Source organism: Rhinolophus ferrumequinum, chromosome 24 (assembly GCF_004115265.2).
Source record: "Rhinolophus ferrumequinum isolate MPI-CBG mRhiFer1 chromosome 24, mRhiFer1_v1.p, whole genome shotgun sequence".
In the NCBI taxonomy this organism is placed as follows: Eukaryota; Metazoa; Chordata; class Mammalia; order Chiroptera; family Rhinolophidae; genus Rhinolophus; species Rhinolophus ferrumequinum.
In genome coordinates, this window is record NC_046307.1 from 3579854 (window position 1) to 3607365 (window position 27512).

Consider the following 27512-nt stretch of genomic DNA (forward strand, 5'->3'; position numbering starts at 1 on the left):
CGGGCCAGGCAAAGGCGCTGGGGCTGCGTCTGCATCTGCTACGATGGCGCCAACTGCACGTCAGGGGCAAGAATCGCCCGGATTCAGAGAGACCTTCCCTGGGCTCCCTTCAGACTGAAGTTCTGAAAAGTAAATTCACAGCCGCTCAAACAGTCTCTGAAGTTCTAATGAAAAACATCTGTAGAAGCGTTCTCACAGTCGGGGGAAGGCAGTTGTCACTGGAAGTGCTGCAGGGACCACTGCCCCCAGATGGCTGTTTGGCTGGGCTCAGGGGAGGCTTTGTACTTTGAGACAGGGATATGGCATATTCTCTTCAGCCCTGGAGAGGCGAGTGAAGGCCTCCCCAAGGGAAGGAAGGGCTGTGTGGAAGGGACGGTGTTTGGGGAAGGGGCTGGGAGGCTGCAGCTCAAGTCTGGATCCACCTCGATCACGTGTGACTGTCAAGAATCAGGGATCCCGCCACCACCCACCATGGTGAGCACAGGCCAGAGGGACGTTCCCATGGGAGTGCCTGGCCCAGCGGTACACACGGAACTAAACGGAATGTGATCTGAAAGGAGAAGGGCCCTGGGGGTCCGTGGGCGGCTCTGGGCAGGCGTGGTGACAGTGTCCAGGGAGCCCTGGAGCCTGGGTTTTCGCTCTGCGTAGCTCGGAAGGGTGTAGACAGGAATGAGGAAACAGCTCCCAGCTGAACCAAAGGAGATGAGTTCCCAGCCTGGGCCTCCAGACCTCTGCTCACACCGCCAGGCACAGCCCCCCAACTGTGGGAGGCCAGGGCCCTGTGGGCCCTGCCTGGGCCTCCCTAGTAGCTGTTGTCTTCAAAGAAGGGCGCTCGGGCCGAGGGGGTGCAGTCGTCCTCCCCACGTGGTCCGGCCAGTTCCCCATACTCGCTGTTGTAGAACACCTGGCCTCCCCGGGCGCCCCGGTCAGGCCGTCGCTGCCGCCCCTGGGGGTCAGCATGCACCCTGGTCACGTCCACATTCCAGCTGGGTCCTTTACAGCTGCTGAGAAAGAGAATGGGACGTCAGTAGGACGTGAGGAAAGGAGGGACAGGACCTGGGGCAGGTCTGATTAGAATCACCAAGGACACACCTGAGTGCAAAGCCAACAGCAACACACAGACTCCACTTAAATAGCAAACCAGGTTGATGTGATTGTTGGCAAACACTGGAATTTTCTCTGTCCCAAGCCTGGGTGTGGGACAATGGAAAACATCCAACTTCATGCCCCCAAACCTGCTTCTCACCCAGTCTTGCCATCTCCGTAAATGACACCAGCACTGACTCTGGTTCACACACCTGGCTGTCATCCTTACTTCCTCCCTTCCCCTCGTCCCTCATGTCCAATCCATCCGGAAGTCCTGTCCGTCCTAACTTGAAATGGAACCCTGCCCGTCTCCATGTCCTGCCCTGTCTGGGGCAAGCTGCCACCATCATGCTCTGTGCATCTCCTCCCAGCACACCCGCCTCTCTCCAGCCCACTTCTCAGAGATCCTTAAAGTTAGAAGATGTCCTTCTCCTCCCAACAGCCAGCCATGGCTTCCCGTCACTCTCAGCATGAAGTTCTCAGCCGGGCCTAGCAGGCCCTGAATTCCAGCCCAGTCCCCCCTCTGAGGGCCTGACAATGCTCCCTCCTCAGCACTCATTCTTTCAGTGCTTTGAAAATGTGGCTTCATTGCTTTTGTTTTTGCTTTGCATGGTGCTATTGAAAAGCCAATCTGACACCCCCCCTTTTTTCCTTCGTGAGTTGACCTTTCTGCCTGAATTCCCAGAATGTTTATCTTTAAAGTCTAAAACTTTGACTAAGATAACATCTCAAAGTTTAGTATCTGGGCCCGTTTTCTCAGATGTAGACTCAGGTCTTCTTTTATTTAGGAGATTATCTTGAATTACAAGTTTAAAAGATCAGTTATATTCCACTGTCAGCATTTTCTTCCTCAGAGACTCCAACCGTGTTTCCCTGAAATTAAGACCTAGCTGGACCATCAGCTCTAATGGGTCTTTTGGAGCAAAAATTAATATAAGACCTGGTCTTATTTTACTATACTATAAGACCGAGTCTTTATAATATAATATAATACCGGGTCTTATGTTAATTTTTGCTCCAAAAGACGCATTAGAGCTGATGGTCCAGCTAGGTCTTATTTTTGAGGAAACACGGAATTTTATATTAGGTTGGTGCAAAAGTAATTGCAGTTTAAAAGGTTAAAAATAACTGCAAAAACTGCCACTACTTTTGCACTAACCTAATACATACTGGACCTTTTCTACTCAACTTCTGTATCACTTTCTTTTTTATATTTTGTATCTATTTATGTATTTCTATTTTCTTGACTCCCCATCTTCTGCCTCCATTGTAAGTTTGATCACATTTATTGTTTCTTAGGTACCCTGGTCTTCATATTTCAACTTCTTTCTTGAATTTAGTCAGTTTCCATTTGATATCTTCACACTGTCCATTTCTATTCTAAATTTTTGAATTTCTGATTCAAGGTGCAGCTGCTTGTCTAATTATATGTTTAAATTGTGTTGTATCAGTTTTTCTCTGCTTCATTGTTTTGAGTCTTTACATCCACCAAAAAGTTGTCATCTTAATTTTCTCTTTTGTTCTCTGTATGGATCATGCTTATATTTTTTCTACTCATAATTATTCATGTCAGGATTTCCCAGACCAGAAATAGCGGGTGACACTCTGGAAGGAACTAGGGATCTGCGGTGGCTTCCTAGCTTTCTTCATTAAGGAGTGTATATCAGACCCACATCTTTGGTGTCAACTTGAATCCCTTCAACTGTGTCCTTTCCAAAGGCTCCATTTATGTGCCATATCTCATCGTATCGCCACCGAGGACCAGCCAGTCACTTAGCTGGGAGTGCTGGTGCCATGCTGACCTGCCACAAGCCCAGGGATTCCAGAACTTTCTTTTACCTACAGACGTAGATAAAACGCCACACTGCAGGGTATGGGATCCTGAGTGGCCACTGAAAGGGCCGGTTGAGCAACCTGGAGGTGAGGACAATTTAACTCCCCATGGGGTGAGTGCTGACCAGGGGTTAACAGCAGACAGGAAAGGACTGGGAAGATAAACACCCTTCTTCTCTCCTCACCCCTTAGGCCCTTCTGAGGCACATTCTGTGCTTGCACTTATTTGGAGAACGTTCCATATGCCAAGTGAATGCACCTGACAAGTGACCACAAGTGACTTATTTGTGGCTCATCATACGTGTTTCCAAAAGACCTCATGCACAGAATGTTGCCATTGCCGTGAGAAGTTTTTGTAATGATCGGCTCCCTGGGTGTGTGTCTGTCTTCTGGTCTTGGTAAGATCTTGCTTACGTAGGATTCTCATCACCTGCAACTTTCTTCTTCCTTCACCAGCAAGCATCTGAGGTTACACTCCCTTCCTGCTCACTACCTTTCAGAAGCAATGCCTTCCCAAGATGGTGGCCCCTGTGCCCCAGACTGGCCCTGGGAGCCCTGCTTTTCCCACCATGTCTCAGCCCCTCATTAGCTCCCCAGTCTGGAGCCACTATCCTAAGGACCTCGTCACAGTCCCCCTTCCAGGGCAGTCCCCGTCTGACTCTCCTCCCGCCATGGCTCAGGCTTGGCTCTGCTGCTCCTAGGGCTGAGTTCCGTCCTCACACATAAACAGGAGTCTCTCTCCTGGTGAGTCACAGGCACAGGCTCTGAGGGGCCTTATTCCATGTGTTATTTTTAGGAAGCTCTGTGGAGATTTGAATTTAGGTAGTTATCATCCCCTGGCTTACCCTGTTACTGAATTACCATGTTTCCCTGAAAATAAGACCTAGCTGGACCATCAGCTCTAATGCGTCTTTTGGAGCAAAAATTAATATAAGACTGGTAGTATATTATATTATATTATAGACCTGGCCTTATTTTACTATATTAATTTTTGCTCCAAAAGATGCATTAGAGCTGATGGTCTGGCTAGGTCTTATTTTTGGGGAAACATGGTACTTTTTTTGAGAGATAAAATCCTGTTTGGTAAAGAAACATCAGCCAAAAACTATTTCTGTCAATGCAATTAGCATTAATTTTCCAGAAACAGGTCACTAATAGAGGTCACCTGATAATCAATAAAAACAAAAGAGGACACCCAAATGCCCCATACAGCCTGGGCACATGACCCCACAAATGCCAGTGTTCACAGTCATGCAAACTCACCCTTTATAGGCTGCTGGGAAAATAACCGAATTGGTGTTGACCCCAAGGATAAATGTACCTGTTGAGAAGGGTTCCTGGTGGCTAACTGGGCTCAAATTTATAAACAGAGCCTAGCAGCCATTGCTAAACAAGGGCCTCTCACACAAGCTGCACTTCAGGGAGAAGCCTGCCTGCTGTGTGTTCCTGCCATCTGAGGCAGCCCTTCCAAAGGAGTTCCTGAAATCCTATTTTAACCAAAAGGACTGAGGCTTTCCCTGTCCAATTAGAGCTGTGCAGCTATATCCTCATAAGTATCTTCACCAACTAATCAGAGAGGCTCAATTTTGACTGATCAGGACAGTGTTTTCTGGACCAATCAATCTGTGAGGATTTGGAGTCCTCAATAAGGGACCAAGGACAGGGACTTCTCTCTGTGTAAGGCAGCTCCCTTCTGGCTCAATGACCACACTTTCCCTTTCCACTAAAGACTGCAGACTGTGGTTCCCTGGCTGGAGCTGAACGTCAGAGATGTCTCAGTGGACCAGAGTGGAGTAGAGCTGTCCTGGCTTGACTGACTGGAGTGGAACCGAACAGAGTGGAGCAGAGCGGAGCGGACTCGCTGGACAGGGGCTGCGCCCCCAGGGCTGCCTCATGCCCGAGGACAGCCGTGCTGTCCCACAGTCACACTGTATTGTAATTGAGCTGCCTCACAGCCCCGCTCTTCTGCAGCTGTGCTGCATCACAGTTGAGCTATTTGCACTCCAGGAATAAAATTTCCTTCTTCACTGCATCCCAAATTGGGGATTCCTGTTGGTGTTGAATTGGTGTCAACCACCATCGGTTGACATTGGTTAAGTTGGAAAGGTCATAAATACACCTACCAGAGAGGTGAGAAAAGACATCAATTATCCTTATGTGACACAAATAAATACTTGTTTAGAGCAAAATGTTCAGTGACGACACATAAATTGATTCCAAAACAGCATAGGCAGAAGCCAAGCAAGATTGGCTTTGGGCAACTGTGTCAGGCAACTCAAAAAGGGGTTCCTGGCAAAGATGCAGACGTCAAAGGTGGAAGTGAGCGGTCTGAAGAAAGCAGAAAAGAGCCGTTTCGTACGATATTGTAGGTCCTGTCATTTAAACAATTATGTGCAAGTCAATTAATAGTGAATCAGTAGATATTTAACTATGTATAGTTTAAATATTCATGGTTTTTTTTGGGGGGTGACTATTTTCTTGGGCCAATGGTGGTCACCGATCCAGGTCACCAACTGTATAGGCACACGAGTGAGGATTTCTCTGTAACTGTATTCTTATCACATGACACTAGCCAGCTCCAGGTCATGTGATCTGTCTGGCTCCTGAGACCACTGGGCTAAGTTCTGGGGCGCCGGGGATGGTGGTGGCCCTCCCTGGCTGGGGGAGGGTTGTGTATGTGCACTCCACATGGTCAATCATACTTTACAAACAGGTGGTGTCTGAGTATCTGTCAAATGGAAGGGAGGTATGGGGACCAGAACCAGGTGTGCTGGGTCAAGGAGGTGATGGAGGAGGGGGCTCCTTTGGGAAGGCTGGTAGCCAAAGGCCTGGAGTTCCAGAGAGGCTTGCCTTGAACACAGGAAAAAGCAATAGGGAGCCATGAAAAGTTTCAAGTAAGAAAGTGACAGGCACGCGCAGGCCTAGCCTACCTCCCCAGGCCCCTTGCAGGGGAGAAAGCTCAGGAAGCCCTACCTGAGCCCGCCTTCTTGTCTGTGCTTGCTCTCTAGCCGCTCAAACTCCTCGGAGGCCAGCACCATTCCACTGTCTGTCTGGTTATCCTGTGTGGAGAGAATAAGACAAGGCTGTGGGCCCCACGAGGCCGGGCTGCAGGCAGCTGCCCCCAGGCAGAATGGGGCCATGTGGGTCTGCACTGCTGCCGACCTGACCCCTGTCCTGTGGGAAGTGAGCAGGAAATGGGCGTCTGTTCCCTAACTGGAGCGTGCAGGTGAGGGTCACATGCCCTGGCCCAGAGGGAGAAACTGAGGCTTGGGGGCTGCAGCTGGCCCATGCTCTGGAGGCAGGCACGCTGGGGGGCCGTGCATGTGCTCAGGAAACAGGCAGAGCAGGCACACTCCAAGGGACAGGGAACGTGTCGAAAGAATCTGGCAGCTCCTTGTGTAGGAAAATGATCCTCGTGCAGACACGTCCCAGGTTTAGAGGGCCTTGTCACCCTTCAATCATGTGTGACTTGGTGTGGTGTTCATTCTGAATTACATGGAGGACAACTGCATTCTTCTCAGAGCTGAGGGTCCCTGGGGACGTGAGCGGGGTGTGTGTGGCTCTAGCCCTTTTGTCCCAGGCCAGTGCTCACTGAGCAGGCCCCTGTGAGGGAGGCTGGGACTGGGGTGTCCTGGTTGTGTCCATTGGAACTCAAGGCTCAGCCTGTGCTTTTACCAAATGGACACCCTGGCTCCAGCTGCACGGAGCTGTGAAAGCTGCACTGCCCTTGACTGCATCTGAGGACACGGGTGGTTTTCCTGTGTCTTGTACCCCAGCATCCTCTTCCAGTGACACTGTCCTCTTTCCTCTGGCCATGAGGCTTGGTGGCCACCAAACGGTGACCCTACAAGAGCCATCTGGAAGGAGGAGCCGTCTTTTCATTGGAGTTTCTACCCTGCTGGGAGAGAGGGCTGGGACTGATGAGTAAGGAGGACACGGCCAAAGCTGTTAAGAGACTCTGGCATCACATACTGAGGTACAACCAGGACATTTCAAGGGTCAGTCAACCCCCTTTTCTGAGCTGATTTCTGCCGCTTGCCTCAGGAGTTCCTGACATGCGCCTGCCTGCAGGCAGAGCCCAGAGACCACGATCTGGGGTGCACAGCCCCTCCCACGTACCCCAGAGGCCTTGTAGGTCGTTGCAGTCATGGGAAATTCTTCGAATGTTTTCATCCTGGAGGAACCCTGGGTCTCTCTGGCCAGATACCCAGGAAAGGACACACAATTGTAGTATCTGTGGGGGAAAACAGAGGGTGCTGAAGAAACCCACGCCAGCAGCCCTCCTGAAAGCTCTGGCCACCTTTCCCCTCAACTCCTGCACCCTCTTGGGAAGGACCCCAAGCTTGGGGCTGGAGTGCTGCTCTGGGTTCCTCCCTGGGTGCCCCACACTTAGCAACCTCTCGCTGAGCCACTTCTCCTCTCCTGCTAGGGAGGGTGCAGAAGGGAAGGGAGCGCACCCAGCCGGGTGAGGAGAGAGACCGGCGAGGCCTTCGTCTTAGGATGGGTGGCCCTGTGCAAGGCAGGCAGTTCTACCTCCAGGCCTGTGTGCGTGCATGCGCACGCGTGTGTGCATGTGTGTATACGTGCATGTGTGTGCTATGTGCATGTGCACATGCATGTGTATGTGTATGCACGTGTGTGCATGTGTGTATACGTGCAGGTGTGTGCTATGTGCATGTGCACATGCATGTGTATGTGTATGCACGTGTGTGCATGTGTGTATACGTGCAGGTGTGTGCTATGTGCATGTGCACATGCATGTGTATGTGTATGCATGTGTGCTGTGTGTGCATGTGTAGTATGTGTGTATATGTATGTGTGTGCATGAGTAAATGTCTATGTGTGTGTCTGTGTGTGTATGTGTATGTATATGTGCATCTGTGCATGTGGGTGCTATGTGTATGCACGTGTGCATGTGTGTATGTGTGTGCATGTTTATATATATGCATATGTGCATGTATGTGTGTGCTGTGTGTATGTGCGTGTGTTGTGTGTATGCATGTATATGTGTGTATGTGTGTGCATTTTCATGTGTATGTGTATATATGTGTGCATGTGTGTATATATGCGCTGTGCATGTGTGCATGTACACACATGTGTGTGCATGTGTATTGTGTGTATACATGTGTGTGCATGCATGTGTTGTATGTGTGTATGTGTGTGTGCACACACATATATGTACGTGCATGTTGAGGAGTTGGTGGAAAGAGCCAGCTGGCCGTTCCTGTCCCCAGGCCTGGCCCTGTTCTGCATTGGGCAAATGGGCAGGTGTCTCACTGCCTTCCTCTCAGTGACACCAGCGAGAATGTGGAGTGTAAACAGCCATCACAAGAGACCTCTGATGTAGCTACGTTCTCAATCCTGAATTCCAGTTAGTGGGTGGCTTGCCCTGCTCCCAGGGTCCCTTGGGACTCATCCCCCCTCCCTTTTCTTTTCCTGCAATGTGGAGCTGGCCTGGGCACTGTACCCCAGATGGGCACTCCTTCAAAATTGGAAAGAGAGTCTGGGAGGGGGTGCAAGGATGCTGGAGGGCAGAGAGAAGGAGCCAGGAGGCACAGTGAGAAGCAAATCCCCAAGGCCATGTGGCCCTGCAGCTCCCTAAGCCTGCCCAGGAGAGCGTCACCAACACCAGCACTGCCCTCTAAGATCACTTGACTCTTTGAGTTGGCGAACAGTGTTCTCTCAAGTCCTTGCAGTTTGCTTTCTCCTTGATGACTGACGAGAATAACTGTTTTCTCCCTGCCTGCCTCAGGGAACCCCTGGACCCAGGGAGGGCCGCTGACCTGGCGGCTAGGCTGTGCAGGTTCCGTGCGCTGCTCTCCTCGGGGGCATCGACCTCGGGGACGTGGAGGGCCACGGTGGACGCCTGCAGGAAGCTGCCCTCCTCCAAGCTTGAGCTGCAGGGCGCCAAGCAGTCCTCCTCCTCCCCCTGGTGGCAAGAATGGGAGAGGCGGCCAGGATCAGACGGCCCCCCACCCCTCCCCCCGCCCCCGTCCCCCCTCCCTTCCCTCCGTGTCCCCTCAGCCCCACCCCTGCACTGGAGACTGCTGAGGTTCCTGACCTGAGAAGTTCTGGGCTCTGAGAACCCCAGAGGAGGCGGCAGGCAGGAGCACCCTCCCCAGGGCCCCTGCTCTGCAGCCTCAGGGACCAGCGCCAGCTCTTCCCGCCCTCTTCTTGAGGCAGAACTGGATGCCAAGTGCCCGTCCCCAGCCCCTGAGGCTGGACAGCATGTCCCATGGGGACAGACACACAAGGTGAAGGCAGGGAATGGGCAGGTGGAGGTGTGGAGAGGGGGGTGGAGGGACATGCCACCCTTCCGTCGGGAGATGGGGGCTCCTGGTGGGCCAAGATGGGCTCTGACCATCCACATGATGGCCCCAGGGTGGGGGCCAGAGCTTGCTGCAGCAGGACAGGGCCAAGAGGGGCTTACCTGCTGGCCCCTGCCCTGGAGCAGGTCGCCCAGGATGTCCACGAGCTCTGAGAATGCAGGCCTCTCCTTGGGGTCTCCGGACCAGCAGCTCAGCATGAGGCGGCGTCTGCAGGAAAGTGGCTGGACTGGGGTCAGAGGGCCGCACCCTGTACCCGCAGGCCCAGCCCTGAACCTCTGTCCTCACGCCCACCTGCCCCCACCCCCAGGGCTCAGGCACTGGTGTCCCTCCTGCCTGGCAGAGGAGAAGGGTAGAGGGAGAGAATATGTCTCAAGGCATCCACCCCAGCCCTGCCTGCACACCTCCTTACTCCCTCCTTCCTGCGCCTGCACACACCCTCTCATGCCCACACCGCTCCTAATGCCCACCTTTCCTGTCCCCCAAAGCCTGCTTGGCCAGCAGGAGACTCACATGGCGGGAGTGGCCAGCTCTGGGGCCCTCATCCGGGTGCCCTCTTTCAGCCGCTGGCAGAACTCCTCATTGATCTGCACTCCAGGGTACGGGGAGGCCCCTGACGGCAGGAATGGGGTGGGTGTGTGAGGGGAGCAGGCACCTGATGCTTAGCCCAGCTTCCAAATCGCCTCTGCTGGCCCCATGGGAGGGGGCGGGTCCCACAGCTCCTGGCAGGGCCTGGCAAGGCGCTCCCTCCCCCAGTGCCAGTGCTTCATTTGGCTTAAAGAGGATGGTGACATCAGCTACGAGGCTTGCCATGAACATTTACTCGTTAGAGACATATTAGTGAAAACAGGTTCCCGAATCATCAGGGTCCTAAGGGCCTTTTCGTCTCCCTCTGCCCTTTAGCAGCTACCCTCTTAAAACACGAGTCAGACAGCTCCCGCCCTCTCTCAAATCCCTGCATGGCTCCCATTAAATTCCAGGTCCTCACCGCACCTGGTGTGGCCATCTCTGCTACCTCTCCTGCATCTCCTGACTCCAGCCCTACCGAGCCTGCCCACCTCCAGCATGTGGGAACCCGGGGTCTGGCTGCCCACCCCTCCCGATCACTGTCCTCCCAGGCCCGCCTGCTCACCACACCCCTTTCACCAGCCGGGCCATGCCCAGCCCACCCGGCCCCTCCAGCTCACACTACCACCCTCCTCACTTTAGCAATAGCACTCATCACAGTGGCCACTGTCCCTTTCCCACTTGTTCACTGCCTTGCCCCCTCCCTAGTGTATGTGCTTCATCTTGGTCCCAATGGGGCCCAGGTTCCCACTTGGGGCTCATAGAAATGGGATCCTAGAGTGAGCACCCAGCTCCCTGCGATCTGCTTCCAGCTCTTGAAGAAGGAGCAGCATCCCCACAGAGGTGTGGGAGGGTCTGGGACCTGCCGAGTGAACACGAGCTCTGTCTTGGCACAGGCTGGAGCATTCCACCCCACCAGGGTGTCCCGTGTTGCGGGGGTAGGAAGGGGACTCTCGAACCACCTGCCTCAGAAGGGCCTAGGCTGCTTGCTCCAGGGCACACCTCTGGGCCACCCAGCCCCTGGCACCACAAGGGCTGGTAGTGCAACGTGCAACCTGCAGCCTGTAACTGCGTCTGTACCTCTCTTGCCCTCCCTGTACTCACCCAGGGAGAAGATCTCCCAGAGCAGCACCCCAAAGGACCACACATCGCTCTGCGTGGTGTACACCTTGTCAAAGATGCTCTCAGGCGCCATCCACTTCAGGGGCAGCCGGGCCTGCAGGAGGCAAAGTAAGTGTGTCCCCTCAGGGAGGCCGCCCTCCAGTCCCTAGTTTCCCCAGGACACTGGGGCCAGCACCCAGGAAGGCTTGCTGGCCACACCCACTTGTGTGCTCCTTCGGGTGGCTCCTGTAATTTGCCCACCTCCCATCCCAGGTGCCTGTCACCTCCTTGGAGGCTTCTTCCCTGATGCTGGCCTGGGTCCCTGTGGCCCTCTCTGCCCCTGCACTCTCTCTGGAGGGTCCAGGTCCCTGCAGGTCCTCCTCCTCCCACCTCATCTACTCACTTGGTCCGCACACTGAAAGCTTGATGGCACTCCTGACCCTCCTCCTGTGGCTCCCGATGTGCTTCCCCATCATCCGTCTCTCCCACTGATGGCCTCCACCTGGGAGCCCTGCGCACCATGGCCTCTCCCTTCACGCCAGCACCTCCACTCCTGTTTCCTCACAACCACGGAGGGGCCTTCTGGATGCACTCCTGCTCCTCACCTCCACACGCCCCGCACACCTGCCCCTCACCTCCACACGCCCCGCACACCTGCCCCTCACCTCCACACGCCCCGCACACCTGCCCCTCACCTCCACACACCCCGCACACCTGCCCCTCACCTCCACACGCCCCGCACACCTGCCCCTCACCTCCACACGCCCTACACACCTGCCCCTCCCCTCCACACGCCCCCACATATCTTGTGAGTTAGAGTGAAAGACAAAAGTCTTCTACCTAGTGTCCTGTCACAGCCCGGACCCATCCTGGCCATTGCCTCCCTCCCTGTAGTCCTCTTCCTTCCTCTTTCAGGGCAAACCCTTAATGCGCTGTGGGTGCTCATTCAAGTATCTGTCTGGCTGCCTCTGAGCGCCAAGACACACACTTCACCTAGCACCCATGGACTTTTCTATGACCGCCCTACACCTAGCTGGTCCATTTCCAGGATGGACACTATGCAGGGTCCACCTCTTCACGTGCAGCCCCCACAGGGCAGGCATGGGAGTCAGTGTACAACTAAGGAACCAAGACGTGGGCCAGAACAGCTTCAATCAGAGCACCATGTTCCCTGCTCCTCAGCCCCTGTCCCCACTCCTCACACCCACTGAAAATGACTAACATTAAAAAGACTGATAATACCAAGTACTGGTGAAAACGTGCATGCAGCCTCTGAAACTCCTATCTTGCTGGTAAGAATGTAAAATGATAGAGTCACTTTGGAAAACAATTTGGCAGTTTCTTACAAAGTTAAACATACTTAATCACTTAACTCAGCAATCCTACTTCAAGGTTTTCACCAAAGAGAAATGAAAATGTATAAAACTTGAACATTTTAAAAATTTAATGCTTAGCTCCGGATATATTATTTGTAAAAACACTTAACATTCAATGAGCACTATACTGACGTAACTTACTTAAATACCGAAAGCCCAAGCAATTATCACAGTAATTCACCTAACTAGAATATTCTTAACAGAACATTCCAACACTCTATAGTGGAGAAACCTGACAAACACCACTTCAACCAGGTGTGTGTGTGTGTGTGTGGGGGGGCGGGTACTTGGGTTCCTGCAGGTATTTTGGGTTCCCTCAGACTTTCCATGTTGCCGCTGGTGAGCACCCCACCTGCTCCTGGAAAGAGGCACGTAGCCTGTACTCACGCTGCCTTTGCGCACGTAGTCGGGGTCCTTATAGATGTCCCGGGCCAGGCCGAAGTCACAGATCTTCACCACGTCGCTTTCAGAGAGCAAAATGTTCCGAGCAGCCAGGTCTCTGTGGATGCACTGGGGGCCAGAGGAGGTGGAGGGGCAGTCAGCGCAGGCCCCTAAGGCCACACCCATGCTGGGGCCCTGCTCTGCTCCTTCCAGCACAGATTTGTGCACCCCCAGGACTCTCCATGGAGTGGACTCATGGAGTTGTGGCAAAGGAGGCTGTAGGTGGGACAGACACTGAGTCCACGTTCAGTTCTGCCACTGACTAGCCGGAAATCTTGGGAAGTCGTTTCCAGGCTTTGGGCTGTTTCCTTCTCTGCCAAGTGGGAGAGCTGTACCTCCACCATGGGATCACTGTAGGGTTAGCTAGGACTGTGCACCATGCCAGTGGGTCTGTGCCCTTCTGCACTCTGCAGGGCCTGCTGGCGCAGTCACCTTGCGGGAGGCCAGGAACTCCATCCCTCGGGCCACCTGGAAGCTGTAGCAGACCAAGTCTTCCATGGTCAGCGGGCTCAGCCACAGGTCCTCAGCTGCACAAAGGAGCAAGGTAAGCTCAGGAGGGCTCCCCTCCATGACCCCCATCTTCTATGCTGCCCCAAAGGAAGTGTTTGTTCACCCAACCCTGGCTGCATCTCTCTTGGTGGGGCCCCTGAGGCCCCTGGCATTAGCTAACAAGCATGCAGTCCCCCTCTCCACCCTTCAGTGCCCACTCTCTGCAATACCCACTAAAAACTGCCAGGTCAGTGAATACTGCTGCACCACTGGACCTTTGCAACTGCTATGTCTGCTCTCCCTCCCTGTCTGCAAGGCAAACTCTTATTTATCCAGTGACGCCCAAATCAAATGTCAAAAGTCTCTATGAAAACTGTCCCTGAGGCGTCCTCCCTTCCTAAGGCAGCAGCCATTACTTGCTCTCCCATGTGATGCCCTCCACGAGAGCAAGGCTGGATTATCCCAGTCCCCTGATCATAAGGCATCATGGTGCCTGCCAGACATCCTGGGCAAGGGGAAGCCGGACTCTTACCTTCTTGGACCCGAGGGGCCCGCCCCGCCCCGCCCTTCCCCATCAGCAGCCGTGTGAAGAGGGCCCTGTCGCTGCTCCCAGGCCTCCTCCTGTCGGCCTTGGCGCCCTCCACCATGGCGCGGAAGCGCCTTCGTTGTTCAGGGGATTTCTCCTGCGGGTGTACAAAGCAGGTCCGAAGGGGGCTCCGCCGCCCACGGCAGAGGCAACCCCCCAGCCCACTTTGGCGGCCAGCTCACGGCAGAGCTTTGGCCCTGGCTGGGTGCCCACCTACCGCGTAGGGGCTGAAGGCCTCACGCTTGGCGCGCAAGAAATTGGAGAGGTTGCCGTACTTGCAGAACTCCACGATCACCATGAGGGGTCCTGGGGCAGGGCAGAAGCCGGGCGCTATGTGACCAAGGACACGCAGGTGGACCAACACCAAAGCAACGCCCCCGCTCCCCAGTTACCCTGCGACTCGGCCCGCCCCCGCCCTCTCCAAGGTCATCCCACCCTTCGCACCCGCAGACCAGTGCGCCCTCCCCCCATGGCGCCCGAGCTCGGTACCGTTAGGCTTGGTGCACGCCCCCAGAAGGTTGACCACGTTGAGGTGGTTACCGATGTGGATTAGGATCTTGAGCTCCGACATCAGAGCGCGGTGCTCGCTCGCTGTGGCGCCCTCTAGAGGGGACAGAGGGGATGCACGTGCTGCCAGGCCAACCCCGCGTCGGCCCCAATACCCGCGCTTAGTTATCTAAGGCACCGTCAGCGCTCTTGCAGGGTCCCCAGCACCACCCAGCCGCCCCTCTGAGGCAGGGAGTTCAGGTGGGATTGGGAAGGATTACTCAAACCTGAGCCCCGGGCCAGGCTCTGACTTCCATGAACTCCCTGTAGAACCTTAGGTGAAACCCTGGCTCTGAGCCTCAGTTTCTCTTCTTGCACCACAGCATCTCCAGCCCACCCAGAGCCGCTGCTTCTCACTAGCACAGCAGCCCCGTCTGCCCGCTGACCTTTCAGCATTTTCACGGCCACGGTGTCACAGCTGCTGCCCTTGTTGATTCCGAAAGCAGAGGCTTCCACCACCTTCCCGAAGGCCCCATGGCCCAGGACTCTCCCTGTGGGGGCAGGGAGCCGGTTCCAGGTGAGCTGCATGGAGGTGAGGGTGGAGAGAGATGGGCAGCAGGGGCAACCCGTGTGGAGGGCCAGGAAGGAAGGCCCAGGAGGGGGAGGAAGGTCGGGAGCCCCTCTGCCAAACAGGAAGAGCCTGGAGAGCTGAGCGGGCAAAGCGAGAGGAGAGGCAGACAGGAAGGCCTGCATCCTCTCCCAGCAGGTGTGGTAGGTCCACCCAGCTCAGAGCAGCAGGACATGGTGACCTCTGGGGCCTGGGAACTGGGAGCCCTGGCTGTGGTTCTGGGGATTCACTCCCAGATGGTCAGGTCAGGCCAGGTGAGGGCCAGGCAGGACTTTCTGGCATGAGTTCTGAAAATGGATGCATTTCAGGGCTCCAGCCTGCTGGCCCCACAGCAGCTGGAACTGCCTCTGCCAGATAGGACAGGGTGGGTGGGGCAGACTGGGTGCTGGCCTCACCGAGGTGCAGCCGCTCCCGGGGGAACTCCCACTGGCTGGCATCATAGGACAGGTATTCACACTGCTCCTCCAGAGGCACCTCCCCGGGGTCCATGATAATGGACAGGTAGCCGGTCTTGATGTCTGCGTGGGCTGGCTGGAGGTGGGGGTGGAGACAGCTCACTGGGTAGGCCGTGCTGCTATGGCCTGGGTAAAACTTCGCCCAGGACAGATGGGATCTCCTCAGGGCTCTCAATCAAGGAGACAGTGGGACAAATAACCTCTGGTTGCATAAGAGCCCAGCATGGAGAAGTCAGGGAGACTTCCAGGGAGAAGGTGCTTCCAGGTGAGCCAGGACAGGGACCTTATTCCTTATCTTACAGGCTGGCCAGGGTGAAGAGAACCCTCATGAGGAGCTGGGGAGAGCAGCACTCACCCTCCTCATGTTACAGAAGATAAGGAGGAGCAGCAACCAGAAGAAGACCGCGATGACCCCGGTGCCCACGAGGATTATGATCTCCATGCTGCCTTTATCCTGGGAGCCTGCGTGGGCAGAAAGGCGAATGTGAGTGCGTGCGTACGTGCGTACGTGCGTGTAGGGGGAGAGGGTGCACCCCGCGGAAAGCACCCCTTCTGGTGGGCACGACTTGCACAAGGTGGCCACAACAAGGCACCAAGTGAGGGCAGGAGGTGGGCACAGGGGCGCGGGAGGGAGGCCAGACCTTCTACAGCCACGCTGGCAGAAGAGTTGACGCAGCCCTTGGCGTTGCACACACTGCACAGGTAGTGGCCCGCGTCCTCCTCGCGCACACGCTGAATGCTCAGCTTCTGGTTCGAGTCTGCCAGGTCGATTCCTGCAGGGGGCGGGGTGGAGGTTGGAGTTCAGATGGGCCTGGAGCCTTGGCTTCATGAGCCTCCACACTCCGCCCTTTTCTCAGGTCCACCCCCTACCGGACTCTTCCTCCAGCAGCCTCTCGTCTTTGTACCACACGATGCTGGGCACGTGCGTCCCGGCCACTGGGCACCGCATCTCCAGGGAGTCGCTCACGTTCACCAGGAGGTCAGTCAAGTTTTGCGTGAGCCGCGGGGCTTCCAGGGCTGGGGGCAGGAGTCACGAGGGAGCTAAGTGGAATGCCCAAAGCCAGAGGGCACTGGGAAGGGGCCCTCCACGGAGCGGAGGGTGCGGGGAGCAGACTGCACGAGGCTGAAAGGAGGGGCAGGGTTTGAGTGTGGGGTGGGACGGGGACACTCATGGAGGGACTGCCCAGGCACCTGCTGGACTGGGGGCGATGGCTCTTTGGGAAGCACTGCCACCCTCTCCCTCCGGCCCTGCCCGCCTCACCCTGCACTGACAGGTACTTCTTGTGGCAGTGCTTGTCATGGCTGCGACGGTCTTGCACCTCACACACGTAGTCTCCTTCATGCTCGGGTGCCACGTGGGGGATGGTCAGGCTGAGCGTGGTGTGGCGTGTACCCGGTGCTGCCTCCTCCAGGTTGGCGGCCAGGGGCGTGGCAAATAGGTGCACGTTCTTGCAGTCGAGCAGCAGTGGGTTCCCGTGGGCATCGTGCAACGTGGACAGGTTGAGGCGGTACCAACGCAGGTGCTCATAAGTGTAGTTGTCGGCCCGGCAGCTCAGGCGCACGGCCTGGCCCTCTAGGGGCTCCTCTGATGGCTCCCATTCAATGCTGAAGCCATCAGGGATGGCTGGGGTGGGAGGAGGAATCACTGTGACATCATACCAATGACATTGTGCTTCACCTGCCAGGTGCTTGCTCTCCCTTTCCCATGGGCCTTTGGACTCACTCAGCTCTCAACCAAAGGTGTGCATCATGTGAGTCTCGGCCAGGTCCACCACCGGGAGACCTCTTCACTCTCCTTTCTCCCTCTCACTGACCACCAGGGCCAGCCGACCGAAGTCGGCTCCACAGATTTTCCTCCTGCCTGCCTCCCTGCAGCTCTCTCCTGGACAAGCCCCCAGTGGGCCGCTGTCCCCACCTCTCCCAGGAGCCCAGTCATCGGTGAGTTCCTTGCCACCAGATTCAGTGGCAGCCTGAGTCCCCATCCTCCCTTGCTGCTGACCACTCCCCACCACTGTCCTCTCCTTGACACAATCTCATTGTTTCATTCGCTTTCAGCAATGGCCTTCACACTCCAATTTCCTCTGGCCACTCCTTGTCAGGCTCCTGTGGCCTCCTCTCCCGCCTCCCCTACCCCAAGTGTTCTCTCCAGCTCCATCTCTCTATCAGGTGCACACCCCCCTACACGCCTGGGCCCAGTGACTTCCTTTTTGTGAGCTTTTTAGCTTTTCTGAGCTCACTAACATGGCTGAGAATCTGCGGAACCCATGAACCTTCTCCCCAGGGCAAAACACATCTTGAGCTGCCTCTTCTCATCCAGGGCTTGGGAAGGAGATGGGAGTGGAGCTGCAGGGAGCAGGATGCCACCCCGGGGCTGAGGGCAGAGGGTGCTATTCCATCCTGGTGGACCAGCACCCGTCCATACGCCATGGCCTCCAAATCTATCGCTCTCACCCAGGCCCAGCGGCCCAGTATATTTCTCCTGGGTGTCCCACGGTCACCAGAACCTTGCCCCAACCTGGTCTCATCCTCCTCTCCCAGGCCTGCTCTCCTCCTGTGTCCTTCTGGTCTCTGACCTCCGCCAGGCCCACCCAGGTCACTCACTGGTCACGTAGAAGTAGATGAGCCTCTCGTCCTGGCCCACCTTGTTGAAGACCACGCACTTGTACATGGCAGATACATTGGCATCCTGGATCACCAGCTTGCTCACCGTCTGGGCAGAGCACAGGCAGAGGATCCATTTGCTGCCTGAATCCCCCCACCCGACATCCCCTTTCTGCAAGGAGGCTGCTGTGCCCACCAGTGTAATGGGGGAAACTGAGGCTCTGGAATGGAGGTGACAGAGCTCAGACACAGGATCAGGAATGTGAGGCCGGGAAGAGAAGGTGAGGCCTTCGGGCAGCGGTGGGGGGGGGTCTTTTCTGAAAAGTCAAGGGACAGCACTGTGGACAGCTGGCATCAGCAGCAGCTCGGCTCAGAGAGTGGCGTTAGACAGGGCCGGAAAGACTTCTGGCTGTGGATGGGCTCAGACTGTGTCCATGTTGAGGAGGGGACACCAGCTGGTGGTTGTGGGTCAGGATTTAGGCTGCACTTACATCAAAGGTCAGGCTCTGGCCTAAGATGAACAGCTGCTCACTGTGTGAGACCTTGTGATATGCTCACGTGGGCTCTAGACCTGCCTACAGCACCTCACTCAGTGCCCTGGGTGGTGACAAGGGGAGGGGCTGGGTCCTAGACCTCCAGAGGGACTCTGGCCTGAGGGAGTAGGAAGCTTGGAAACAGGGGAGCAGAAAGGGCCACAGGCCCTGCCTACCATCCAAAGACACCCCTCCACCCCCCAACACCAAGCCGGGCACTTCCTGGCCAGGCCTGGAACAGGAAGAGGCTCTGGAGGTGTGTAGGAAAACAGGAAGTGACTGTAGGAAGTGGGTGCCTTTGTTCGGTCACCTCCCCCGCCTGGCCCCTTCTAGGCATTGCCCCCAGGCAGGGTCAGCGGCTTAGCAGTCTGGAGCCTGTGGGCAGCTGGGGCCCATGGCCCGGCCAAGTGGCCTTGAATCTCAGCTTCCCTGTTTGGGAAACAGCTGGAGGTCTGGCCTCCCCCACCCACAGGGCCAGGGAGCTGAAGCCCCGAGACATTGCAGAAAGGTCAATGACTCAGCTGCCATCCCCAGAGCCCTGAAGGCCTGGCGCGAACCAAGAAGGCCAGGAGAGGGCCCCCCGCCCTTCCCCTTCTCCTCTGCCAGTCAGTGGCATGGCGAAGCCGTACCTTATTCTTCCCTTCCACAAACTCTGTCCAGGTCTCCAGGCTCTCAATGGGGTTCACGGCATCCTGAATGGTCACCTCCCTCCAGTCCTGGCACTGTGGCATGCGGTCTCGCTGTTGCCGCCGGCTGCTGGGGACAGGGTCAGAGGTACCGGTTGGGACGGCCTACATTGGGTTGAGCCTTTGTCATACTCAGGGTCACCTTCTATATCATGGTGGGTGAGGGGTTAGCAAGGGGGCGGGGACTTGATTCTGGAACACTGTCTCCCACTCTCACTGTCTCCCACTCAGGGCCTTGTAACTCCTGTTGCGGGGACCGTCAGACACAGCCTGCTGAGTAGCACACAGCATGGCTCTGTGGTCACCCGCCAGCCTGCTGTGCTTACTGTCTCCCGGTCTTATATGCCTCTCCTGCAAAGTCCACCCAGATCTCCAGGGGCAGCAAAGACACCACTCCTGCTCCAGGAAGCCCTCACCCTCCCTTCTTTCCTCCCTCCTGCACCCTTCCAGAGCTGCAGCCCCTCCCTGGGCCACGTGGCATCTATGGGTCTCCCAGTAGAGTCTGGGACCCCAAGGGAGGTTCTTGTCTGCCCCAGCAAGGCAGAGCAGCCCCAGGAGCCTGTCAGCTGGTAATGAGCATAATAGTAGATCTTCAAAGGGAAGCAAATTTGAAGGGGCCCGCAGTGACCCGTGGCCTTATGAGCCTTACACATTTCGGACCAGCTCAGGCCCACAGGCCACCCCTACTGAGCCTCCCTCACTGACCACGCTGGGGCCACAGACTTTCTACCAGCGCCACTGCCCTGTCTCCTTCCTGGGTTCCCAGCTTCCGTCCCTCCCCAGCTTGTGACCGTCCACCCTGCCCACAATGGCAAATCTGACCTGTCACTCTTCTGCTCAGCACCTTTCCCTGGCTTCCTAGTCCTCTGGCCCCCCGGCACCCTCCTTTCCTGTCCCCTGCTTGTCCAAGTTGTCTCTGAGTGTTCTCCCCGGCCTGTCTTGCTGGCACTCGACTCCGTATAGGGGAGTGTGGCCCAGCAGTTGGCAAGACATGACCTTGGGAAAGTCATGTCCCTCCTCGCACCCTCAGTTTCCTTTTCTGTAAGAGGTGACAGTAAGCGCTACACAGGTGAGCTCATGAGCACGTGGGCATGCTTGGTGTGCCCTGCGGCTCAGTGCAAGTCTCGTGAAACTGGCCTAGGTCCGCCTGCTTGGCAGAAAGTGTCCTGGGTGCCCAGACGCATGTCCCATGGTCCTCTCTGAGGATGCCAGTGTGTGTCTGGGGCCTCTGCTGGTGAGGGAGGTGGGTGGGTCCTGACTGATACTGGGAGGGGCTGAGCTTAGCTGGGAGGGGGTGAGGTCAGGGACTGGATACAGTGCTTTCGTGACAGGGTTTGAGTTTCGAGCAGGGCTCTGTGGAGGGGAGCGGGCAGTGAGTGGGGGTCATGGCTGAGGCTGGGGCAGGGCTGGGAAGTGGGAAGGACAGGCTGGAACCATACTCACGTGCTGCGCTGGGCGAAGGTCTTGCAGGGCGTCCACGGCCGCCAGTGCCACTGGACGCTGAGAGGAGGGGGCACCCCGTAGGCAGTACAGGTGAGGGCCTGGCGACTGTGGTGGGAGTAGATGCTGGGGGAGGAGGCCTCCTTCTCGTGGATGTGTGGGGGCACTAGGGGCACACGCAGGCAGTGGTCAGCCAGCAGCCCGCCCGCCTGCCCGCCCGCCACCCCCCTCCTGCCTGCCCACCCCTACCCTACCGTTCACCACCAGCTCCAGGCTGATGTTGCGTCTCAGACCGGCTGCGGAGTTCCACAGGGCGAGGGTGTAGATGCCTGCACTGGCCTCTGTCACCTCCTTGAGGACCAGGGCATGTGGACTGTGGCGCCCCGACACAGCCTTTCTGTCCTTGTACCTGGCCCGGGAAGGGAGTTCAGGGGACTACAGGGGCCCAGCCAGCCCATCCTGGCCCTCCTTTCCTGCCACACCACAGCCCCGACAACCAGAATGTCCGTCAGGAGGCAGGACCCCTACAGACCAGACCAGGAGGCTGCTAGGAAGGGCCTGCAGAGGCACAGGTGGGGGCAGCCGACTGCACTGGGGAGCAGGTGGCCTAAAGGCTGTGGGGTGGTCTCCAGGCGTGACCACCTGACAGGAGCACTGCAGATCTGCAACAGCACACTGGCCACCCCCAAGGTCTTCCCACAGGTAGTGCGTTATAGCTCAGTGCAGCCGCCATCTCTGGTCAGCCTGTGGCCAGGGCCGGCCTTCGGCCGCCAGGCTCAGAGGCCAAGCCCAGGAGGGTCCTGCCCACCCCCCCAATAGGCCCTCTCTGTGCCTGCAGGAGGAGCACCCCAGGGCGCTGCCTCACTCTCTCCTGGCTCTGCCTTCTACAACCTGCATTCACTGCTCCCCTTCCCCAATGCTTGCAGGGCTCCCTCCATCCTGTATGAAGTCAAGCACCCACTCTTCAGACAAGCCTTCCTCGGTCCTGTGAACCAGCATGGTCCTCGGCTGATTCTGCTTCCTACTGATCCCCACTCTGGTTTTCATACACGTCTAGTGGCTGCCAGTCTCCCCCACTAGCCGTGAGTCCCACAGGGACTATCCCCTTACTGCCGTGTCCCCGTCTCTGTCTTACTGCTGTGACAGAGATCAGTCCCGGGCCCGTGTAGGTGCCCACTGCATGTCTGCTGCATGTGTGAACAGATGGGTGCCTCACACCCAGAGGGTGGCCTCTCCCCAGTCCTGAGCTGGCAGTGCTGCCTCTGAAACCCAGTGCTGGACTCCCCCTGGGAACAAACGGTGCCCCCTCAGGCAGGCCCCAGACATACACTTTCCCGGGTGTACTAGGTACAGCCCTTGGGCAGACACCAACAGTGAGGGGGGTACAAAGGCCCTGCTCTCGACGGTAACACTATAGCCAGACTGGGAGGGACGTGACTGGCCCGGGGTCACACATCAGGGCCCTGCAGCCTGCAGGGTTCTGATGCAGAATCCCACCTGCCGCCTGCCCCGTCTGTGATCCTAGCAAATCACTTCACCACCCCAAATCCCAGTCCTTATCTGAAAACTGGGGAAATGCAATGCACCTGGCAGGGGTCATGGTCTACCCGAGGTCTGGCACTTAGGGTCAGCCCTTCGCCATGCACGCGGAGGGTGCTTCGGGAGCCAAGGACCAGCCTGTCCACTCGGTTCCAATCAGTTCACTTATAATCATCACACACCCAGAAGAGTGGGCCCCTTTAGGGCTGTGGTGACCACTAGTGCCCTGGGGCAGGTGTCTCAGTGGACAATGGGTCCAGATGAGCACTTCTTGAACAGAGACATTGGCCAAGAGAAAGGCCAGATGTGGTGGGAATGGTGACAAGCTGTCTGAGTGTCAGGCCTGGGCAGGCCCCAGATGCACCAGAGCCGGCCACCCATCCAGAGCAGGGCAGTCCTGCTGGGCTTGGAGGACAGGGGACAGGGCCCCAGGTGTCTCCAGGAGGCTGCACCTGTGAGGGAAATTCCAGGCTGCACCAGTGCCCCTCAGAACCCTGTCTTAAGGGCCCTGGTCTTATACCACATGTCCCCAATGGACCCCAAAGTCTGTGGCCTCAGAGACAGGGTCACAGGACCAGGAGAAGCCTGCTTCCAGCCTACGGTCAGTGAGGAGGGTTCCTGGCTGAGAACATCTGGGGCTTCTGCTTGCCCAGATCCAGACTTTCAGGACAGGTTGTTCTGCCTGAAGAGAGATGCCTGGGCTGGGAAGGGTAACGTTCCTCTGGACAACTGGAAAAGGACAGAGCGGGGTCCTCCCAGGAGGCTGGGGCCCAGGTAGGAATGTCCTTCCCTTTCCTGGCCTGTTTCCTCATCTGTATGATGAGGGTCAGGCTAGAGTGTGACCAGCCAGAGTTAGGCCACATGGACTGCTCAGATGGCCTGAGGGTGCATGGGGGGTGCTGTGCCTTCTCCAGCTCTGAGGTTGCTCTCAGTGCCTGGCCAGGGTGGAGCCACCACTGAGAGACCCCTTCACTGACCCTCACATACCCTGCAGGGGTGGCCTTACTCTCAGGTCACAGAGCAGAGTCAGGGCTCTGGCAGCCTGCGGGCCTCCTGGAAGCTCTTGCTCACTGCCACGTAGGTCAGGCCCTGCCCAGGGCCCGGCTCTATAACAGTTTGTGAAACCCCTGTGGCACCTCTGAATGTCTGGGTAGGAGGGTCCTGGGATGGCAACTTGTTCAGAGGAAAACCTGAAGCCATTGCTGCAGGGCAGGCCAGAGCTCTGTGACACACTCCAAGTGGCAGGGCCCTCAGAAATGATGAGCGGGTGCAGGAAGCAGTTAGAGCCCCAGGCTGTGCCCACCACACGCGCACATAACAGGACGCATGTACAAGCTTTCACAGTTTAGCAGCAACTCAGGCCAATCTTCCCTCTGGCTGAGGTATCACATTATGTGCAGGTTCCTTAGAGTGTCTTCAGAGGGGGTCCCCATAGGGTCTCTGGGCGCAGGCCCTGCCGGGGAGCATGCTGCCCTTCCCATCCCAGGTCCTTTCTCAAGCTGGGTCTGGCAGGTATCGAGGGGCGGGAGCCAGGGCTATACCATTGGAACTCTGGCGGAGGGTACGCTGACAGCTTCACGGGCAGCTTCACCAGCTCGTCTCCTGCCGTGGCCTCCAAGACAGGATCCTTGAGCCACTCGACGCTGATGAAGGGCTTTTCTGCCAGTTGGGAGGCATTAACGTAAATCTGGGTCCCAGTGTCGCTGACCCATAACTGCCCAAAGACTCCCAGGCACGGCCCCACACCCCCAGGAGCCAGACACCTGCAGACTGGGGCTGGCCCTGCCCTTCAGGGTGTGGAGACCAGGCAGGCCGTCCACACACAGCCCTCCCTTCCCTCGGGCTGGACTCCACACTGCTTGGTGCACTATGACCTCTGACCCTGGGCCCACACTGCACAAGGACCCCTGTGGCCCAGGCTTGATGACTGAGCCCCAACGCAGCCAGGCCCTGCTGGGCACACCAGCCTAACAACCGCAGCCTTACCGTGCACAATGACCTCGGTGCTGTCTCGGAAGCGATGGATGCCGTTGTTGGCCTCGCACACGTAGGGGCCCAGGTCGTGCTGGCTGACGTTGTGGATAGTCAGGATGCTGGAGAGCTCTGTGTGCGTCTGCTGGGAGCGCCGCTCCGGCACCCACTTCCCCCGCTCCGCCTGCCCACACCCAGGGGAAGCCCAGGGTCAGAACAGGCGGGCTCTGGGCTCCGGCAGGGCTGACCACCAGAGGCACACACCCAGCCCCACCAGCAGTGGCTCCGGGAGCCTGGGACCCAGACCCAGAGTGGTCCTTAGGGTAGAAAAACTTCCACATCAGACTGGGACTCCTAGAGCAGAACTGAGTCTGTACTTCCTCTATACAGAGGCCAGTGTGTGCCAAGTCAGGGCAGGTGTGGGCAGTGACGGGGACTCCTGGGTACAGTGTGGGCACAGGGCGGGCGTGGGCAGTGACGGGGACTCCTGGGGACAGTGTGGGCACAGGGCGGGCGTGGGCAGTGACGGGGACTCCTGGGGACAGTGTGCGCACAGGGCGGGCGTGGGCAGAGACGGGGACTCCAGGGGGTGGCTCAGGCACAGCCTCTGGCAGGGCTGCTGGCCTCACCTGCTTCCCTGGATAGTCCCAGTCGAAGGTGACACCAGAGTTGAACTCGGCCCACACGGTGCAGTTCAGGACCAGCTTCTCCCCAACCAGAAGCTCCAGCGACTTCTTGGGGAACAGCTGGATGTCATAGAGCTCGTTGCCTGGTGACACACGAACAATGACCCCCCAAACCCCTCACTGGACAGCGCACACAGAGTACAGGGCACAGGGCACCCACCAAAACCAACTGTGGCACCTACAGCCCCATGACTGGGAATTGGGGGCCTCATTCTCCTCCTGCAGTTCTCCCAGGAGATGGGGAGGAGGCACTGGGCCAGGACCCCGAGGCCGTGGGCAACCCCTACCTGTGATGTGCACGACGAAAGGGTTGGATAGGAAGGTCTGGCCGCCCCAGCTGGCCTCGCACTGCAGGTACAGGGCGTCGCGCAGCAGTGGGGTGGGCACAAGCATGCCTCGGCGGTCATCCCACACCACCTCCTGGCCGTCAGGCTGCAGCACCGAGCTTTGCTGCCGGACACGGTGGCTGTCAGCACCCGTGGCCCCCTCCCCCAGGCCAGGTCAACCTTTCCCAGGGACAGGACAGGAGTGGATCCCAGGGTGGAGTGGGGCTGGGGCTGTACCGAGCGCAGCGTGACGTTGAGGCCGGGCATGGACACCAGGCAGGGCACCCACATGGAGTCCTTCCTGTTGACCAGGAGTGTGCCCGGCTTGTTGATGAACGGCTGCTCCAAGTCTGCAAAGAGGGAGCAGGTTGTGGGAAGGGCAGGTGGGGCTCAGGGGTCTCTGTCCAGGTGGGGGGCAGCAGGACAGTCCTACGGGGTCCATAGGCCGGGAGTGACGGTGTGGGTACTGGCTGCCCCTCCGGGACTCAGGACCCTGCCTGCACCACCTGGACGGCTGCAGACGCGCGCGGGCTGGGCCCCTCACCTCTCACGAACACGTAGGTGCTGGCGGCGGTCATGCCCTCGACGCGGGCCTTGATGTACTTGTAGTGGCAGCGGTAGCTGCCCGTGTCATTGGCATGGGCCTCACGCAGCAGCACCACCTTGCAGTAGGGCCTGGCGTCTGTGCCCTCGCAGTCTTGCACAAACCCCGTGTCCTCACTGTCCTTTGCCCCTGTGGCTGGTGCCTCCTGAGCCCCAGGCCAGGCCCACTCGAGGGGGTGCTGCCCCCTGGCAGAGGACACGGAGGTCAAGAGGGGCCCCACTGCAGCCCCAGGGGCCGCAGATTGCCCACGGGTTGTCTCAGCCAGAGGTCAGGACAGCCCAGCGCTGGGGCACACACCATGGACCCAGCCTGGGGGGGCACTCTGAGTCCCCTGGGGCCTCTGCCTGGCTCCTAGGCCCCTGTGAGGCAGGCTGGCCTCCAGAGAAGCCGGAGCCTTGGTCTAGCTGGGCTGCAGGGTGGATAACACGGCTGGAGCCTGTGACAGAGTAACTGGCCTGGGGTGAGGGTGGCTGAAGTGGGTGTGGGGTGACCTGGGTGGTGGGCATGGGGTGGCCTGGGCTCAGTGTGGGGTGACCCAGGGTGAGTGCAGAGTGACCGCTCTATGGGACATGTGAAATGACCGGGGTGGGTGTGGGTGAGTGGGGAGCAGGGTGCCTGTGTCTGAAGGGTCCACAGGTTCCCACACTCAGGTTACCAGGAACCCCACTAAGTCTCGGGGCCTCTCTGCCCTGGGGAGGGTCTGCCTTCTGGGCCCTTGGCCACCATTTCCTGCCTTAGCTCTGTAGTCTCCTTGGCTGCCAGGTAGGAGAGACCCTGGCCTCTGCCCGGGGCTGAGTACCTGCAGGAGATAGACAGGCTGTCTCTAGAGTCAATGACGTGTGTCTCCTCCGTGATATTCAGGGTCGGTGGGGTCATGGAGTAGCCACTCACCAGGCCTGGAGTGGGAGACAGGGTTAGGGTGGCACTGGGTCGGGATGTCATCAGGTCTCCGAGCCCTCCCCGGGCAGGGGCCCTGACAGCATGGACAAAGGCCCCAAGACAAGCAGTAGCTTCCACCCTGCCCCTGGCCAGGGCCCCCCAAGTGAGCCCTGATGGAGGCCGGGACCGAGCACAGACCTCTGGCCCCACAGGAGCTGAGCTGCCAGCATGTTGACAGGGAGACTGCAAACCTCATCCTACATTGGGGAGGCCTGGAGCACGTCACCTCGGCTTTGTGACCCCCACATACCTGTCTGAAGACCCCTCCCTCCTGAACTTCAGACCCACAGCCACTGCTTGTGAGAGGGTCCTGCACAGCACAGATCATCCCCAAACACGCCCAGAGCCGAGGGCCTCGGCCTCACCCCCGAACGATGCCCGTGACGTCATGCTCTCCCATGGAGTCCACTGCATGCGCCCTTGTGTCCATCAGCTTGTCTGCCCTCCACACCCCCATGACTGCCCCAGCTACTCCCGGCTCCCCCGCCTCATTCCCCCATTTCCCTCACAGGGCTCGCCCTCAAACACACAAATAACTCCACCTCACCTGGTTGAAAACCCTCCCACAGCCCTCCAGGACCCCAGCCCTTGCTTACCATCCTCCTACCAGCGGGATGGCATGTGTGTGTGTGTCCATAAATGTGCCTCTCTGTGTGTGCGTCTGTCTCTATCTCAGGTGTGAATCTGTGTGTTTGTGAGGCTGGTGTATGTGTGACAAGTCTTTGACATGTCAGTGTGTGGGTGCACATGGCCTTGTGTGTGTGTGATCCCGGTGGGGGTGGGAGCTGGCCCCAGGGAGGTCTGGACCTGGGA

The 27512-nt window shown here is 57.7% G+C and overlaps 1 protein-coding gene across 4 annotated transcripts in view; it reads right to left on the reverse strand.

The window, feature by feature from the left end:
- Positions 1-283: 283 nt before the first annotated feature.
- Positions 284-27512, reverse strand: part of FLT4 (fms related receptor tyrosine kinase 4) — a 42355-nt gene continuing 15126 nt past the window's right edge. For 2 of the 4 annotated variants that reach the window (XM_033096847.1, XM_033096848.1), the window contains exons 2-30: positions 26560-26656; positions 25701-25945; positions 25394-25506; positions 25118-25280; positions 24774-24913; positions 24160-24328; positions 23715-23832; positions 20889-21043; positions 20638-20800; positions 19138-19264; positions 17976-18084; positions 16636-16998; positions 16245-16391; positions 16016-16147; positions 15730-15836; positions 15315-15450; positions 14738-14842; positions 14295-14408; positions 14023-14111; positions 13752-13902; positions 13163-13257; positions 12677-12799; positions 10917-11028; positions 9759-9858; positions 9350-9455; positions 8703-8848; positions 7039-7153; positions 5893-5978; positions 284-1004 (exon numbers count right to left, since the gene is read on the reverse strand). In XM_033096847.1, coding sequence (XP_032952738.1) covers positions 803-1004; positions 5893-5978; positions 7039-7153; positions 8703-8848; positions 9350-9455; positions 9759-9858; positions 10917-11028; positions 12677-12799; positions 13163-13257; positions 13752-13902; positions 14023-14111; positions 14295-14408; positions 14738-14842; positions 15315-15450; positions 15730-15836; positions 16016-16147; positions 16245-16391; positions 16636-16998; positions 17976-18084; positions 19138-19264; positions 20638-20800; positions 20889-21043; positions 23715-23832; positions 24160-24328; positions 24774-24913; positions 25118-25280; positions 25394-25506; positions 25701-25945; positions 26560-26636 — 4008 coding nt within the window. In that variant the 5' untranslated portion in view covers positions 26637-26656 and the 3' untranslated portion in view covers positions 284-802. The remainder of the gene's footprint in view (positions 1005-5892; positions 5979-7038; positions 7154-8702; positions 8849-9349; positions 9456-9758; positions 9859-10916; positions 11029-12676; positions 12800-13162; positions 13258-13751; positions 13903-14022; positions 14112-14294; positions 14409-14737; positions 14843-15314; positions 15451-15729; positions 15837-16015; positions 16148-16244; positions 16392-16635; positions 16999-17975; positions 18085-19137; positions 19265-20637; positions 20801-20888; positions 21044-23714; positions 23833-24159; positions 24329-24773; positions 24914-25117; positions 25281-25393; positions 25507-25700; positions 25946-26559; positions 26657-27512) is intronic. The other 2 variants (XM_033096849.1, XM_033096850.1) reach the window with 2 other exon arrangements.